The sequence below is a fragment of the Grus americana genome, chromosome 2 (assembly GCF_028858705.1).
Source record: "Grus americana isolate bGruAme1 chromosome 2, bGruAme1.mat, whole genome shotgun sequence".
Lineage (NCBI taxonomy): Eukaryota > Metazoa > Chordata > Aves > Gruiformes > Gruidae > Grus > Grus americana.
The window spans coordinates 162030162-162049546 of record NC_072853.1 but is presented as its reverse complement, the minus strand read 5'-3'; the positions used below and the strand labels follow the sequence as shown (position 1 = coordinate 162049546).

Sequence of the window (19385 nt, the reverse complement as noted above, 5' to 3'; positions counted from 1 at the left end):
CCCCCCGATCTCCAAAGTTCTAAATTATATTATCCAAGTAAAATATAAAAAGCCTTACTTAAATTCCGGAAGGTCTTTATCAAAATGAACATTATCCTCATAAATGACTCTCAGCTGTTCATCAATAGCAATGACTTTCAGCTAGAAAATATAAAACAGGATGTTAACAAAAATTAACAAGAATTAAATAGCACCGATAACTCATTCATAATAATTCAACTCCCACAGACAAAATGGGAAAGAAGATCACCCCAATCCATACAACTCACTGAAAGTATAGGCACAATTTTACATTAAACAAGTCATTAGGTGAATTTCCAGCATGCCACCTATTCAGCAACATGTATACTTGTTTGCTTGCATTTCCTCCACCCTTTTTCTCTCTCCTTAACCACACAAGATCGAGACGCAGGCATATGCTAAAGAACAGCAAACAAATTACCAAGTTCATAGCTGGCATCATGGTAACCAATTTTTCCAATTTCTCCAAAGACTACAGTATCTTAGGTTAAAGATGCCATATTATTTTCTTGGGGGTTTTTTCCCTCTGCTTTTTTTTTTTTTTGCCTCATCTTACCACGGAACCTAACAACCCTTAGGATACCTTGAGGACCTTCCCTGCTCCCCAGATGGTGAGTAAATCAAACTACCACTCTGGCAAAGCTCACAGGACATTACACAAGTGTATTCTGAGCTTCTGCAACATTTGGAAAGCAACCTCCCAAACAGGTAACTTCATATAGCTGAGCTTTCCTGTAAGCACAAGCTAGAAGCGTACCACAACCCTTCCTCCTCTCTCTTCACTCAAGTTCACCTAGTACAGAATTAAAACATGAACAGCCTAGAAGTGAGAAGGTAGCTCACATTCTGCACGTTTCAACAAGGGAGAGAGTGCAAACTGTTGCTAAAGGAACAGAAAGAAAAAAAACCCCAAACCCTGCAAAGACTATCTCAAAGAGTTGTATTCAAATAACAAGGCCATCCCCATTTTTACCATACTAATGTAGGGCCATGATTTATGGACTGGCACAACTCATTACCAACGTGATGCCCTGTGCTAGCTTAAAAATGGCTCTGACCCACTGCAGCTTAATTGGCTTTCTGCTTGCAGCATGCCCCCTTAAAAAACACTCCATCAACCTAACCTGGATGTGTCTTTTCAAGCTCCCAAACTTTAGCACAGCCGTAATGAAGTGAATTATGCTCATACACCTATTTTAAATATATTCAGGCCTACGCACAACTTGGGCAGCTTCTATTCACAGCGTAGCAATACCTGATTGTATCAACAAATCAAAATTTCAAGCAGCAACCTGAACGTCCAGGTTCACAATCCTACTAATCTGGATTCACATGAGGACAGCGGAAGGGCTGGATTCAGGTGCGAATCCCAGCTCCCAGCCTGCCTGATGCCGCAGGCAGAGGGGTCTCCATGCAGAGAAGGGCCAGAGCACTGCTTTCCAGGATTAAACGCGTCCCTAGCAGGATGGGGAAGCAGGACGTGTTAGGACATGCAGCTTCAGACAAGAGATGGGATCAAGAGAAAGGGATGAAGGGGAAGGAGACGTGCACAGCTGGGCACACGCAGTGCCTGTGGCCCACGGAAGCCTTAAACCACATGAGGCGCTGGGAAGTACTTTGCATCTGCTGTGGTGGGGTGCTGGCGTGGGTGAACCCTCGGCACCGAGCACAGCATCAGGCACGGCCCGGGCTGGCCCTGCTGTGAATGAGGAAACCTGCAAACCAAACCCGTCGCTGGGTGGAGGAAAAGAGGCGATGAAAGCCGCTGGAGAGGAGGAGGAGGAGGAGGAGGAGGAGGAAGGCCTGATCCCCTTCCGTGCCGCGGGGCAGCACAGCGACAAGTCAGCGGGCCGCGATGGCGGGCGGGCCAGCCCGGGCCTCGCCCCCTTGCAGCTCCCCGAGGCCCGGCTGGCTGCAGCCGCCCGCACCCCCCGCGCTTTAGACCCCCGGAGACGGCTGCTTGCGGCGGCGCCAGGCGAGCCAAGCGCCGGGCAGGCCCCGGGGCTGCCCCGCCGGGCCCGGACCCCCGCCCCGCTGTCCTGCGCGCTGCAGGCCGAGGGAGGGGAGAGGAGGAGCGGGAGGAGGCGGCCCCGGTACCTGCTGCGTGCTGAAATCCCAGCCCAGGTAGCAGGGAGCGGCCATGGCGTGGCGGCGTCCGCCCGGCCCTCACCCTTGTCCCGCGGCCGGGGGTGGCTTTGCAGGCCCGGCCTCCCCGTCAGGAGCCAGCCCTGCGGAGCGGGAGTACCGGAGTTAATGAGTGCTCAGCGCACACGGGGCCGGGCGAGCGGGACTAACCCCTCATCCCTCCCTCCCACGGAGGGCTTCGGGCGAGAGCTACGGGGCAGGGAGAGGCTCTGACGGTGGCTTTTGCTCGCTGCCGGGACGGTAACTGCGGTTAATGCAGGGACCCCAGGCCCGCCGGTGCCCACGTGGGTGAGGAAGCACCAAAGCAGCTGTGCAGTGACCGCCCGGCACACGGAAACTAAACCAAAAAAAAAAAAAAAAAGGCAAATTCAACCCACAGGCCAAAGGAATTAACAAAATTTTAATAGCCATTAATATGTACCAGTCCTGCTGCAGTATCGCAGTCTGGTTTGCACAAACGCAGTATTCCATAAAAAAATGCAGAACTGTTACTTTGGCTGACATTTTGTCTTCTGGTTTGCTTTTCAAGTTGGGAGGGTTTGGGGAGGTTTTAGGGTTTTGCATTACCTGCCATAGCATGTGACAAGCGAAGTGGAATTGCTTAATCAAAAGAAGGCTCATCTAAAATATGCTTTCATTCTGCAATCAAGGCGATATCTCAGCAAAGCCTTAATGAAGTCAAATAGGTTTTGCATGCCCAGGATCTTAAACTGTTTTAACAGTACAAATACTTCATTTGAAATGCCCTTTAAATGATAAAATATGACTAAATTTTGTCATATGCTGAACATTTTAAATGCAGTTTAAATACTCCCAGTGATTTCCCAAAGCCCTAGCTCCCGTAGGTTTATGCTTTTAAGATTTCTAGTTATTATTGCAAAGAAGAACCTTTAAAAGATTCATCCTGAAGACTCCCAACCTACAATGCAAACAAACATTCTAATATACTGACTTTTAAACCAATCTTACTCTATCATATCACCTCTGAATATTCCGTATTGAGAGTACCTTTATTAGAAATGTGATCACAAAATCTTTAAATGGTGGAGTTTAAAGTTGTCTGAAAAATGCTTAAAATGTGGGAATCCCTTCAAATGCATAGTGTTGTTGGCCTGCATTTTAGTGTCTAATCCTGCAAATTTATCCAAATAGTTTGCAATCAGGAAACATCCCAGTGAAATAAGTGGAAGCACCAGTCCCTTTAAACATAAATGTACGTAGTCACCCAGTTTGTAGTTTCTTCTTTAAATCAGATGGCCACCAGGTAGCAGAGCAATTTCCCTGCCCCTAAGGCGCTCGTGCTGGATGGACCTGTCCTGAGTAAAGGTCTCACTTAACCAAGAAAAAAGGAAATAAAGTTTTTTAAATGTTACCAAGAACTGTTTCCTTAGAGGAAAAGCAGTCTCTACGTGTTATTTGATCCTCTGCTAAGAATCAATTATATTCTTCAGAAATCAGATTGCAAGAATAGTCCTGAATACCAAGAAATACTTTGCTGTAAATAGCACAGAAAAGTTGGGGCTGGAATAACCACCCTTGTGTTATCAGATCTCCTTAAATTAGGAACAAGGGTGCAAGACAATGGGGTAGGAGCATCCACTGAAGGACAGAGTGGGAATGTTAATGTTGCTACTTTCACTCTTCATGTTTTTCTAGAGAAAACCTAGTCACTCTCAATTTTCTAACCCAGTCACTGTGATGCCCATCCTTCCATCAAGGCAGTGTTCTCTCAAATGTAGCTGTTTGCATAGGGAAAACGTGCGTTGCTGCTGTGCTTTCTGCATTAAAGTTTATGCTTGGCAGATACTACTGTAACCTCCAAAATTGTTTCTTGAAAGCAAACAAGGTTTAGCTGTGCAGTTATCAGGGAAGCTGCAGTCATGTACTAGTGATGCTTTAGCACTGACAAATCCGGAATTTCCAGAGGGGATGGACAAAATGCCGTTTATAATTGAAATGTCACCACTGCAGATTAACAGCTTGAGGCAGAGCATGGATTAATCACTGAAGACACAGAGAGCAGGGTAAAGGGAAAAGCAAGTTTATTCCCCTTTTCCTATTAACTAGTTTCTGACCTGATGGAGAAGCAATACTTCCATGCTCTCCCAGGCCCTTGGCTGTTTTGATAAGTTATAACCAGTATGTCAATTAATGCTTTTTTTCCCCTCTTCCCCCACTGTCAAGTTAACTTCAACTGCACATTCATTTCAATTCATTGCAAAACAGAAATTAGTTTAACTGAGATCCATATTCCTACATACTGAGATTTTTCACTTTTTATCCTCACTTTGAGTATCAAAATCTGCTTCTGATCTCAGCTGCACCCTGACATAAACTCAGATTTAACTGCATTCTTCAGCTGTACACAGGTGAACTCCTTCGAAACCAGTGACAGCCTAACTACCATGCTTCATTATCACCGTATCATCTGAGACGTGCCAACGAGCTAGAGAACAGATAGCCCAGACCTTTGATATAAATTAGGATTACTTTATTGACAGCAGTCCAGCTATCCTGTTTTATACTGGCTACATAATTTAATGGGATGTGAAAATACTCACACCTTCACAGAAAGTAACAGAAGTCCATGGGCAACTACAAAGCTACCAATCCTTTTACTCCCAGCAGTAGATTTTGGGCATCTAACTAGTTATTTTAAGTAGCACGGCAGCCAAATATTTCTAAGCCCCAAACAGGTATTTCACATTGGTACATGAGCATAGGTTGGCATAGCAGAAACAATGGGACAGGTAAGAGTCACTGCACATACAGACATCAGGTATGCACATGCAGTCCAACCACAGCAGCCCACGTTGGACCTAGCACTGTTAGACCTGCTGGCACAATTATCCTTTTCCCAATAAGAAATCTTTAATTAGCCTCAGAAATGTTAAAACATACTAAGCTGGGTCAGATAAATGCCAGCCTGTTTGCTGAGTAACCTGACAGTCACGTGCAAGCTGCTAATTAGGTGGGAGATGTTTACGATGTTAGGCGCCAAGTAACACAACAATAACACATTAACACATCACCTTAAAAAAAAATAAATCTCAGCTTGAGCACTAGATCTGCCTACTGGAAAGATATCTGAACAATGGCAATGCTCTAAAGGTCATTCCCTTTCTACTTAGTATTGCAGGTACTCTTATCACAAAACCTCCAGCAATGTTTAACCAAGTTAAACCAAGATAATATAAAATACCACAGTACCGTATATTAAAAGGTGAAGTTGCTGTTCTTTTTATTGAGATGGCATTGTAACACCAAAAATGTTTTCCTTTCCCTAAATAACACGCTCACCTGTTGAAGTTACTTTTGCACATGAAATCGCGGTAACCATTGCGTTTGTTCCTACCTCCTAATGCTGTGGAGAGTGTCATTACTCACTCTGTAAGAAGTACTTGATGTTTAAAAGCAATGGATTGAGGTGGCTGTTACCCACTGTAATTTTACTGGCTGTACTGTACCGGACAGTATGTATAAAGATCCAGCAAAAGCCCTATGCATGAGTTCCACAAGACAGTTGTTACATAGAAACTGAAGACATAGCTTATTTAGCTATAGTAATTATTCCACAAACTTATTGGTTGATTGTATTTTGACATGTGTGCATTCAGAATCCCAGGTGTGGTACTGCATTAACCAATGAAGGCCCTTTACAGAGACCTCATGAAGAATTGGCGCACGATTCCATACAAAAGCATGTAAGTGCACATGAACAATGGGTACAAGAAAAGAATTTAAATGATGGCTCAACCACACAATCTCAATTATACTGTCAGTTTCATAGGCATTGGTCAATTTGCAGCTTTTATTTAATCATGTACATAAAATTCTCCAATTTCACGTCTATCGAATTCAACAGAACATGTGTTGACTTCAGTGGGTACTGAATCAGGCACTGTGGAATTGTATCTGGTTTTACATACTCTAGTTTTACAGATGTAATTTCATTGACTCAATTAGGCTACTAGTGATTATGAAATGCAGTACAAATTCCTCATGAGATCTCTGCATGGAAGTGAAGGATGTTTCTGAATAGCAAATTATTTTTAGGATACTTTCCTCCCCTGCACTGATTTCAAGTCCGTATTCATTCTGACAATAGTAATAGTACTTAACCATCCTCTTTGGAGGACTATCTTAACTAGAGTCATTTGCAAGGCTTATTAAAGTTAACTTATACACCCAGCAGATTTCCTTGAAGATGAATACTGAAGTGGTTTGTTTCCTTATGCTCAAAAGCAAATATCTCAGAAGCAAGATGTTGTCATCCAGATAAAACTTTTCATTAACAACAGATTAACCAGTTCTTTCATGCTGTACTTGATTCTTATCAAACTCCACTTACAGATAAGTACGTTTTATTGATTAAAAACAATCAAAGATAAACTCGTTCCTACTCAAACAATGCCTGAAGTGGAAATTAATAAGGGCCAAGCCTTGCACTTTTCAGCACCATCCTGCAAGGATCAAAAATCATTTTGCAATCAAGAATGAATCAAAATCATGTAGTTTACAGGTAGAAAAAAAATCAAGGCAGAAAATTTATATAACTTATCCAACTTGTTTTAGACCCTGCCTGAAGTTCTCCCAGAGTTCCTATACGCATATTACATCTGTTGGGAGAATAAATAAACACAGGCTGCTGCCACCTCCCAGAGCTGTAGCCATCTAACTTTACAGGTAGGAAACAGTCAGAGAAGTAGCTGGTATAGAAAAGTGGTAGCAGTACCAGAAATGTGAACTCTGCTATCACTAACTGGAATTTAAGGCATCTGTATGATCAAGGAAGCTTCAATGAATTTCCAAAATCCTCTGAAGAGGACTACTGAAGGCCATTCAGTTCCCTCTCACCCTGTTCTCATGGACAGTTTGATGAGGTCAAAATGGAGTAAACCTAACCATCTTGTTTGTCACACTAATTTAAGAAACCCAAGAACTAAGAAGGAAGCCAGGGAAACTGTAAGGGAAGATGTCAGGGTTCATTTGTTTAAAATCTCTGACTGGTAAATACCTTTAGTTTCTTCTTAGACTCAACTCTGCACATTATCATTTCGAAAAACGAATCTCAGAAGTTCCCAGGGGACAAGGACAGCAGAACTACAAAATTAACAACTCCTGACCCTAAATTTTGGATGCTGATTGTTTGCACGGGGGCAGAGATTCCAGTCGTAACACTGCAGACAACCAACAGAGTGAGCAGACGTCTAACAGAGCAAATTTCAGCATTTTAGTTTACTTCCCACAGCAAGCAACACTCCAAAGGAAGATTATTTAATCCTCAGCACCAACAGAGTCAGGACAGAAAAACAGAGGGGTTTAAATGCTGCTTATGCCAAGCACAAAAATCACACACACAACATCTGCTGCATTTAACTCCTCACAACCAGCACAACTCAATTTGACCTAGATGAATCCAGTGACTTCAGCGTGACCACATTTACCATGCACAAAAAGAAAAAAAAATGTGGTTCTGCAAAAGGAACTGGATGGCACCAAGTTCCCAACACATGCAAAGCCAGATAGGTGAGTATTAAAGGTAAAGCACAGGATGAGTGGTATGAAATCCTCTGTGCTAACTTCTTGTGCTGGATTTAAGCCTTTACAGACACCCAGGCAGAGGGCAGGATCAGAGATGCTGGAGTTCACCACTGGACTTGGAGCAATCTGGAGGTTTCTACAGCTTCTACCTCAGTCTAGGGACACCAGTGATTTGCAAAACCCCTCTGGATCACTAGGGCTGGATCAGTGGTACGGGATTCAGTCACTTGGGAACCTTAGGGATCTAAGGAATGGAAATTTGGCAAGCCATTGCACAGCCTGTACTAACCAGGCAACCTTCTCAAACCAGTTAACAAAATAACATTCCTGATTTTTGATATATATATTGATATATACCTACCTATACACACACTACCTAATTGTATTTACATAAAGACCCCAAGGGATAAAAGGGGAAGACAGAATCCTATCAAGGAAATGTGAAGGTGGACTTCAAACCTTCAGAGGGCCTTGAAGGACAGCTGGGCCACCCTGTCTTTGACAGACCTGAACCCTTTCATGTCTGAAAGCACATGAAAGGTCAGATCAGAAGAAACATCTTGAGATCGTACTGAAAACTTGCATCGTAGGCTCCTTCGTCCCATTAGTATGGACATGCAGAGAGCACCAAAAAAAAAATCTTGCATTATCAGAACGTCCTGTGCTCTAACTATGTAACCAATCCCCAACTGTGGCATGCTTTAAGGTTGTGCTTTCAAACAATAGAAATATATGTGCTCTTATCAAAAATCTCATTTAAAAGTAAACACTTACTATTGATTCTACTAATATTGTCTGGAACCCAAATAATAGCAGCCATCCTGTTTCTACCTTTTTTTTTTTTTTTTAATTACCTTTTCTAACAATAAAATAGTCACTTTCCAGCACTTCAAGACTGCATTTAAATAAAAAAATAAACCCCACACACACTACAGAAAGCTAGGGAAAAGGGATTATCACAGTAACTTTGGGTTTTCTTCTCAGTGCCAGTTAAAATCTACAGATATTTGTATTCTACCTTTGTAACCTGCATGAACGGGTCTATAATTCCGCACATGAACAACTTGAATAATCATATATACCTCTGGTCTCAGGTGTGCAGTAAAATCCAGTGCTACAGGAAGTGCATTCAGTCAGTTAACAATTATGAGCATTTTAAATTATCTTTAAATTAACAATTATTCCTATAAGGTCCTCCAAACAATTTCTTAATAAAAAAAACTAATTTACTACTCACAAATTAATTAGTATGAGATAAAATTAGTTGCATCTTTTTAAATGAGATTTTGCAACCAAGGTCAAGGGCAGTAAACATCTACTTCAAGTTCTAAAAACCATTGCTTTTGGTTTATGAAGTATTTTCACTTTTTTTTTTTTTTTTGCCTCAAGGAAATGAAGAATTGCTTCCATTGTGTGATGGAAGAACAGAGTTAAGGGAAATATGGCACTTCAGACTTCAGCGGCTAATCAAATGGAAATCATTCACAGATGACGTTTTTGACAGGAGTTTGTTCAATTAAAGAAAGACTGGTCTTTACACAAACCTACTCATAACAATAAATTTTCAGAACTTATAGTACCGTTAGGAAATACATGTGCCAGTGTTAGGAAATGACTTGGCTGTTTATATTCCTCGGCAACCTACAAGCCAAATGAGGGCCTCTAATGTTTTAGGACTAAGGCACAGATAGTCATACCACTCCAACAGTGCCACCTGCTGCGTATTTTAAAAAGTATACAGTGATCTGCAGATCCAGGTAACTCAATTTAAAGAAGACCAAATGATTGAATGATTTAAATAGAAGTCATATTTTTGTATGTATGACAATACGAAAATTTAGTATTTATTTTTAATTAGTAATTTCTAAACAAGCTAGGGGTACAAAGGAAGTTGTTCCACTATGGTATAAGAACAGAACCCACAGGTAATCCATTCCCAGCTTTATGTCAGTGGCATAACAAGGATTAGTTACATCAGGTCGCTATGCAGCAAATGCACAATTAACCCTATGTACTTTGTGACAGATCTGGAACTCATTTTATGAATCATATCCTGGTTGCAAATTATTCACAAAACACACACACAGGTATGTGTGTATTACACATGCACACCTTGATAGCAAAGAACATACACACAAACACATATATATATACATCTCGAGACTGAATCGAGATGCCCTGTTCACAAGCTTTCCCTGTAAAGGAAGCAAACTGCAACGTACATGGGATTGGCTCAGCAAAACAAAAAGCTAATCCTGTTCCTGATTCCAGCAATCTGCTGTCCCACCTGAACTCATTCACTTCATTTCATTGTGCATCTGGTTTCTATTCCTGGTTTCTAGTTTTGCTGCTTATCTGCGCAACTGTTTGGGAAGAGACTGTCTTGGATAACCATTTGCATAACTGTGATGGCTTTTCCATGATCCTGAGGGAATGGTACAGTATAAATAATTAATAATAATAATAAATTCTGATCAGATACAAACTCATTATACTTTAAATGCCATTCTAATGAGAAGTTAAGTGTACATCTTTTGAGACAGAGCCTACATTTTATTTTCAAGGATGCTATCCTGGTAATTCTTTCTGCAGCACATACTCAGGATGCAGAAGTCACTTTCACAGGAGGTCAATGAGTCAAATAGTGTGACTGGAATTTTAAAAAGGTTGGGTAACTTTTATGACCATTAATAATGTTTGTATTGAATGCCAGCTCAAACTGTAATGAGGTTAATTAAATCTCCTGCCCCAATGTATAAACCGACTGCCTGAAGGTCCAAAGGAGGACTCCATGTGCCAACAACTCAGAACACCGAACAAACAAGGCAACTGAGGTACTCCTTTCTACGGATCACTAGGTGTTTGTCACTACTGAAGGCTGAGTATCAAAGTAGATCTACCAAAGCATCAGATCAACTCTAACATGACACATGCTGTTGCCAGGGTCAAGCAGGAAGCTAACTTGAAGAGTATCTACAGTGTCTGACAAAGTATTGTGTTTACTGTTCTTTCCCTGGCTAAGACAGGAAAAGACTGCAGTTCAAGTAGGCAACATGATTTGCAAGACACAGGCATATTGGGAAGGCAAAAACAGTTATTATTAAGTGAATTACAGCAGACTTACACATGTGAGCCTGCTGAGCCTTGCCAGAACTCTATGCACTGCATAACTAGAGTCGTCACCTGCGTATGCACCGCTTCCAAAGGGATTCCCAAGATCTGCAGGATTTGAGCCTGATTCAGTATATCATTTATGATGCAAATCATCACATAATTTCTGCCAGTAACTGGAAAAATGCAGCATACTGGCATTCTTTCTGCACACTGCCCTTTCACAATGTTTTTTTATGCAACATTTTTCACTGCAAGGAACCTAGCAGATGCACAGTTCTATTAAAACTGTTTAACTGCATTATTTTTTTTATATACTACTCTCTTGGGCCCTTGCAAAAGTATCAGATGGACCTATTTCACGGGGAGAAACTTGCAGTTCATAGTCTGGGCATAGTCTCGTACTTTGACATGCTCAAAAGCCATGTATTTTTAAAATTTTTGCCTCATTATTAGATAATACTGTAACATGTAGGTTAAGTTTTAAACTGTGGCATACCAGGCATTTTAAGAGTTTGTTCAATTCTTAGTAAGGAAATTATTATTTCTATAGTTTCTTTCATTTTACAGGAAGGCAGAAAAACTGAATGAGTCAGAGTAAGGCATTCCTATCCCCAGCCTCCCAATTCCAAGTGCCATTGGCACATACTGTTTTGACTCTGCACCCAGACCGGAATACTTTTAACACATTCTTAAAGGGAAGCAGTAAGCACAAAATTATTCAGGTATAACATATCCTCCCCTCCCATCCCACTGCCCCAAGAAGCGGCAGAAAGAATGAAACTGGATGAAAGTTAAGGGAGAGTAGAGGGGGAAAGACACAAAATAAATTGAAAGAAACCTGAAGAAAGATTTCCATGGTGGAACTACTGTCTTGGGGAAGTCACCATGACAGCATCTCTTTAAGAACTAACATTGCTACATGAACCAGCATTACCTTTGTGCACCTGACTGTGTTCAATGAGGTTTTGTATTTCATTGTTTTTTTTGGCAAAGCTTCATATGCTCACAACCTTAAGTCAACATTAAATCCAACTATCCAGTTACAATCATGAACTCTGTATGCAGTAGCTCCAGACGCACCGCATGAAAACAAGCTGACTGAAATCCACAGCTTCACAGTAGACTACAAAACTTCTGAAATCACCATACTTAGAAGAAAGTTACTCCTTCGTTTAGGAAGATTTCAGATGCTTCATACTTGATTTGCTTTTTTGCCAACACAATGAAGGAAATGTCCTGCTTCTGCACGACTTTTTCTTCCTTGTTGGAACAGATGGTGAAGGCTTACAAATACATGACTGGTATTTTTTCAGTGACTCATACCTCAGAGCAACAGGCTTCAGATCATGATAAGCAGCCAACCAAGATGGATGTAAGCTTACTCGAGGAGCAGTATGACCATATAAAACAGAAGCAAAAACTGCAGTCACATATTATTGTATTTAAAACAGGTATGCTTAAATTTATAGGAAACAATGCAAATGTAGATGTAAAGACTATTGCTTTCAATCTTGAATAACTGCTAGTTTGGGGGGGTTCTTATGCTCAGCTTTTGATTCACTGAAAGGTGGTCTGACGTTTATATCAATTAACTTCACGGCAGTGAAACACTAACATGAATTTGAAACACATGAATGTATTTGAGATAAGGTTTTACAGGTTTTATGTCAGCAAAGTAAAATTCTAAACATGAATGGTAACTCTTACAGGAACCAGGTACTTCATGGCTATCATCAGTGTATTTGTGCAATGTTTTGTAACATTTGTAACATTTCTGCTCTCTTGAATGCTTCCATCAGAATAAGCAATTCTGGGTCTTTTGTCTCTTTTTCCCTTCTTTATCTGTGTAAAGAAATGTGTCCTACAAGACTTAGGAAGCAATAGCAAATATCAAGTGACTAGCACAAGTTGGGTTTTTGTTAAAAAATAACTTACACTAACAGTCATAGTGGGTAACTAAGATACAAGCTTTGAACAAGAGATCCCATTTTGAAAATGTATTCACTGCATATTGCTTGGAAAGTAGCTAAATATAAAAACATATCAATATGTATCATTCACCTACCTGCTACATCAGATTTTATATAACAAATTTCCAAATATTTTAAAGTTTTTAGTGAGACTACTGCTTACAATATTACACTGATATATTTCCATTTACTTTCCAAGTTAAAGCGATACTGAGAATACTAAGTCAATTAACGAAGTTGTCTTCTGAATATAACTGCAATATGAAAACATGCTTCATTCACTTCTCATATGAGTATTTAGCTCTACAAATGCAGAACTTGGGTTATTTCATTCTTCACATTTTCCTCTATATTTTTCAGCAGTTCTAGGTTTTGGCTGTGTCAGACTATATCATCAAAACAATTGAAAAACCCACATAATTATGAACTACACAACAGATTCACTTCTTCAATATTCTTTCATCCAAATGTCTAGAAAGTCTTATGTTAAAAGAATCTAAATCTCTGTGAGGAAGATAGATAGATAGATAGATATACATACATATACACACACACAAGCTTATTTTATCAGGTATGAAAAGGCAACTAACTCAAAGACAAAACAGCCCATCTAATCAGCTATAGCGACAATGTAAGTTAGTTAAAGAAAGGAAGCAGAAGTCTGTATTCAGATTAAATTCAAATGAAGCTTCAGATATAATGACTGTAATCAGAGTAGATTTTTTGAAAGGACATCATTTGAAGATTAAAGACATAAGAGAGTAGGACTGCACAGTTTCTGGGAAGTTTAAAATTTAGTAGGACTGGAAGTTCACATACAAATATTTTCATATACATACACATAACCCAAAACATTCACAAAACCACATAACCTACTGCACTGAACTTTTATCTTTAAACAATCTGTGTGGAAAGGATTAATGTTACTGTTAGAAGCAGTTGAAGTTTGGGTGTGGGGGGGTTTATTATGCTGAGCTCTCAATGCCCTGAAAGTTGATCTTATACATTCCTATGGTTTGGAAGCTGGGAAAACCTATTACATAGCTCAGCACTTTGAACCTGTTATATGCATCAGTTTCCAAGAGCATGTCATGCAGAAATGAACACTGCCGTATCCAGATAGCCTACTGCCCTACACTCCTTAAGTTACAAGCTTAAACTATCCAGGAATTCCAGCTAGTACCAAAAGACAGTCCATATATGTATCTGTATTTTGTCCTGGCAGCAAATTGTTTCCCTACCTAGAAGGTGAGATTATGGCTGGGCTGGGAAGGGGATGACGACAGCACCACCACAACCCCACACGTACACACAAACTTCAGAGGTCAGACACAAAAACCTCATGAGATTCAAACATCATGGAAGGACAGCACCATCAGTCCCTCACTGTCTCAAAATTCCCTGCCAAAGGTCTTTATTCTAACTAGTAAAACCCTAAATTGTTTCTGCCAGACAGGCCAGCTGTCCTTCCATGATACCACAGGGATTTTGAGCATTTCAGGTTTATTGCACCACAGCTGGAACAATAATTCCAAGTTTCCTTGAGGACTTTTAGCATTGTATGTCACTACCTGTTTGCCAGTCATGACATTGTGGACCTTCAAATAGAACTTAAGATTCTCTAGCTTCTCTAGGTTTTTGACTGGTGGGTTAGTAACTGAGAAGTCACCTAGAAACAACTTTCTTCTGTTCCTTCCCCAATACACACAGCCACGTTCGTGCTTCTGCCTGTTCCTGATTATTTGAGAACAAAGAGCATGACAAGATTTGAAAGTCACCAGCTAGCATACGGTAGTGTATTCATTATTTATTGGCTAAGAAGCTGAAAACCAGTATTTGCTTTAGGAATTAAATGGGAGCATTCAGCGCACACAGTCACAACAGAATAAACACTGGGGCAGAAATCTCTTCCAAGAATTTCCCAAGCTAACTTGAAAGAAGATTAACTTTTGTCACTCCAGAACCTGAAAAGTATCTATCCATGATGACAGCATATGAAAAAGGCCAAATGGTAGACAACCCTGCAACAAGGCTATTATGCACAATTTAAAAGAAAAACAAAACAGAACAGACCAAAGATCTAATTAAAGCTTTGTTTAGAAGTGCAGAGTCCTGAATGTGTGTTAATTCAACACACAGTGGTTCAGGACTCTCACATTTCTATCAGAGGTCATTGCTCAATTTTGTGTGCCACACCTGTAGCCAAGGAATCAAATCAAACCTGAACTCTCGAAACCAGTCCAGACTATTAAAATTGGACTTGATGCATTACTTTGAACTCTCTGATCAACTGAAGCCAGATCGTAATTCTTCTGATGACCAGTTCATAAGGTTCAAGATAAAACCTGATGTTGCCTATCAGTGCCTCTTCAGCCAAGAGTGCAATTATATCCACAAGAACGTGCAAAACTGCATCACCTCAGAGTTGGTCAGTTCCTTCTCTCTTGCTTTTTCTCTCACATGCAGAACAAGCCCTAATTTTTGTACCTTGGTGCAATACTGTGCAGAGGGGTCTATTTTGCAAGTGGGCTTTCTGCAGCCACCCAAGCTCAGCTTTATTTCCTGGATAAAGTCCAGTCTTAACTTTGATTCTCACTGTTCCATGACAGAGAACTCTGTGTTCTTATCTCTATGAATGGTTTCATCTTAGGAAATTCTGTTAGCATACTTCATTGTATAGACATATGCACAAACACACTTATATCTCTAAGGTCTGCCTGTGTTTTAGACTCCTCTCTCCTGGTAACACTGCAGAAGAGTGGAAGATGTGAGCTGACACGTTTCTCACTCCGAGCCATGCAGCAAAGCAGCTCTTATCAGATCAACCCTGCATGGCCAACCCAGGGAGCAGAAAAAAAACATATCTGTGTAGGTGGGGTTTCTTCAGCCATAGGAGCCAAACAGTAGTGAAAGTCCCTCCTTAGCCGAAGCTGTGTTGTACAGGTTCATTTACCACCAGGAAATCAGCTGGGTCTGACATCTTCAAATATTTCCTTGTAAAGACATATGAAAGACACCTTTTTTTAAAGGCAGCATCCTATTCGAACTAGCTTCATTTCAAATTCAGGGTTACGATTCTTTTAAATGGCTAATCAGATACTCTGTTTCAGAACATAATCAGCACTGTTCCACGTCTACTTTTTTCACTTTAATATGGTTCATAACTCATCCTGCAACAGACACAGTTCCTGTAACTCAGCCCTGTAAATAAGGTCAGCATTCTGCACAACTCCAACTTTAAACTATTATTTATACTAACTGACATATATTTCAGTAGTACTTGCAATGTCAACAGCACTGTTTATCTTTAGTGTAGTGGTTCAGTTTCTATTCATTTTCAAGGCACAGAAAGCCAGTCATGTTCAGTAATGTGATGGCTGCTACGTGTAATTAAAGTAGCATTAACACTTCTATCCCTAATATCTTATATATTTCTAACAGTAACTTTCATACTGATCAGATTCTATCCCACTGTTACAGCTACTCTATACCATTCATGGAGCAAGTAGATTTTTCCTCTAAGCAATCATTCAGGCAACACTAGCATGATAAGCTCTTTACACCATTTATACTGACAACAATAGTAAAATTACAGTAAAATATTAAAATACAAGCCTATATGTTAATGATGCCTAATTAAGAAAAAAAAGAAAGAAATTCATAACTTGTTTCATCTAGCAGCAGTCACAGTATTTTTAGGTTGTGAATACAAACTTCAAACAGCATCAAACAGAACATTTTTGTTTTTCAAATCACAGCACCTACCAACACAGAGCAAGTCCCTGTTCACCTTAAGAATTTTTGCTTACAAGCAAATAATTACTGAAAGTCAATTCTCAATCTGTGGTGTTAATGAGTCTTAGAGTACCAGTTAGATCAATATTGACTTGATAAATCTCCATTTTCATTTGACTAACCCTAGGGTACCATTTGTGTCCTCAGAACTGCAGAGCCAAGCATGAAATATTTCTACTCCATAACCTGGCATCAAAAGAACTTGCACTACTCCCAGCCGCAGACAGAAAGAGTACAGATAAACTCATCTGTTAAAGCTCTTCAGTTGAGTTCATGCCACAGAAACTACACCCTTATTTTTTGCCATCATAGTAATGTGCATATGTGCATTTCTCTTGTAGGTGAACATGAATCGGTTCTCCCAGAATCAATGGTCAATGCTGTTTTAATTAATAAAAAAGTTAGAAGATCAAAGTCATTTACAGAACGTGTTCCTGTCAGAAAGGTCAGGCTGGAGATGACCAGCAGTGGCAACGTACAAGACAACTCACCATGGCATACCCACCTGGGAATTCACCGCCTGGTGCAAACCCCTTGTCAAGGAGTTACCTGGGATCTTTCCCACTGCAAGAATGGACCATGCAGTTTTGATAATCAGAGACTGATTTCAAAGGAAAATGGCACAGTGCAAGCCAAGGAATTAGAAGGAGCAAGTGAACTATCCACGCTCAGTCAACCGGGAAGTTCAAGCATGTTGAACAGTTTCACTAAAGAGAATGGCAGCAACATTTCAAGCACCTGTCAAAAGCCGTCTCCGATATCAGCCACTTCACCAGTTTGGACACATCAACATATTTCTTCTACAAAACACATGCCAGCCTGCAATAAACTGAACTTTTACCCTTTCCCTAATAAAAAAGGGCCCAGAATTTCTGAAGCAGCAAGGAGGCTTGGATTATATGTCTCACAATGAAGACATTCGGTAATACATAAAACTGAGTCAAAAACTTGACTAAAACTTAAAATAGCAAAATAGCCTTCCTACTTACACTGATCGACCTGCTGAGTGTCTACTCTTTTTATTAGCCAAGGAAGATCTTTACTATATAATCTGTTGTTTTACAGTAGTGTAAAATGAGATGTTCTCATGAAGATGCTGGGCTGCAATGACAGATGCTCACTTCTGTTATTTGAGATAGAATATATAATTGAGAACAATTTTATTTTTTTTCCCTATTTTCACATTACTGATTTTAGAAACTAAGATTTTATCACAGCAATATCTGAAATCTCTGAAAGAGCTATAGCAAAGACTGGTAGAACTACTGATGGAGCAACTAGGCTAAATTTCAGTATGGTAGTATTTAATTAGACAATAAACAAGCAACAAATGAAATGGTATTGAAGGTGATTGGTACCCTTAACATATGATGTCATCATTCACTTTTCTTGAAAAAAGATTCAAGATACTTTCTGATGTGTGTATTTTTAAAATCAATTAATAAAACCTCTGCTCATTTCTAATGCTGTTTTAATGGGACTTAGGAAATGTCACCTTTTTCTTATACATAAATTCTATAACAACATATTGTTAGTTCCCATCTATGCCCAGTATTTAATTAGAAAACAAAAGTCTGAAATAATTACTTCGCTCCTCGATACTATATATCAACGTATCTTCCTTACTAGAAGAAGTATAATGAATCTTTCTGCTGTTACAACTGTAGGCACACAAAGGGGATACAACCGTTTCACCTACACAAATACAACTGTAATAGTACAATCGGTTTTTATACGCAGGGTGTAACATTTTCTCTTGTGGCACAACTGCACCACAAACCCGTGCAAGTTTCAAGAAATTAGAAGTTACTGCTGGTCTCCCCTCCTGCAAGATCTTTAGAAGAAGTAGACACTCTTTTGTGGGTGCTTTTCAATGACAAAAATATGAGCTACGTCTCACCCACTTCTGGCTGCAAGTATTCAGACAGGTCTCTTTCTCAAATGTAGGCGTCAGAAAAATTGAAGACTTGATGACATCAATTTCAAGCTACACACCTGGCAGCCACTGGTTCTTCTGAACCATTCCATATCTACCCGAGCTCTGAAAGGACAGCACAATGAGGATCAGGTGGACAGCCTACAAAGCTCTTCATGATCCCTGCAAACGCTCTGCAAGCACACATCCCCAGTTACCACCGCCGTCCCAAAATCACACCATCTACACACACAACAAAAAGTGAGAAAAAAACGCCAAAGATGCTCAGCTGTGGTGTACATCCTTCTAGACACAAACTCTTCTCAGCAAGAAAGATAAATCATCCCCTCATAAGATAACTTGAAAACAGAGTTAATACCAACGTGCAAATAAAATCCTATTGTCAAAGAGATAGCAGTGTTATCCATTTCTAAGAGAAAGTACCATTTTCTTTGCATCCAACACAACTTCAAACCAATAATCCTTCATACAATTCCACTGACTTTTGTTGTGCTTGATGGAGGATACTACATCTGGAGATGTTTGCACAGATCTGTCAGAGCCTACTCTTCCGTTACGGGAGATTCACAGCTGCAAGTGCACCACAGTACTTTGTTAGGTCCACAAAAATAGACAAAATACCATGGAATATAGTGCTTTTCTACTCCCTCTGGCCAAATGTCATTTCCTCTGTGCCAATCAACAGTTTCAGACCCAAACTCTGTAGCATCCCACACCAATCCAGCCACCACCAGCAGGGAGGCAGGCACCTTGTCTCCTGGAAGTGACAGTCCTTACGATAGTGCGAAAAGCACAAGCTATTACCAATAGCTATGAGTACACCACAGTAACTCCTGAAGAACTTTCCACTCATCCTCAGT

At 40.2% G+C, this 19385-nt stretch overlaps 2 protein-coding genes across 5 annotated transcripts in view; one reads left to right on the top strand and one right to left on the bottom strand.

Moving 5' to 3' along the window:
• The window catches only part of XYLB (xylulokinase), a 95208-nt gene extending 83494 nt beyond the window's left edge, over positions 1–11714 (bottom strand). Inside the window, exons 1-2 of one of the 4 annotated variants that reach the window (XR_008575955.1) lie at positions 2119–2440; positions 59–141 (exon numbers count right to left, since the gene is read on the bottom strand). Coding sequence is in view for 2 of the 4 variants with exons in the window: in XM_054817449.1 (XP_054673424.1) it covers positions 59–141; positions 2119–2163 (128 nt within the window). In the remaining 2 variants the exon portion in view is untranslated. Of the gene's footprint in view, positions 1–58; positions 142–1637; positions 2033–2118; positions 2441–11662 lie in introns of those variants that run through there. The other 3 variants (XM_054817450.1, XM_054817449.1, XM_054817451.1) reach the window with 3 other exon arrangements.
• A 182-nt stretch (positions 11715–11896) lies between these two features.
• On the top strand, positions 11897–19121 carry C2H9orf152 (chromosome 2 C9orf152 homolog). Its single transcript, XM_054818490.1, is given in 3 exon segments — positions 11897–12275; positions 16931–17439; positions 17441–19121. Coding segments are annotated over 3 exon segments (813 nt in total). The 5' UTR covers positions 11897–12046; the 3' UTR covers positions 17516–19121.
• The last annotated feature ends 264 nt before the right edge of the window (positions 19122–19385 follow it).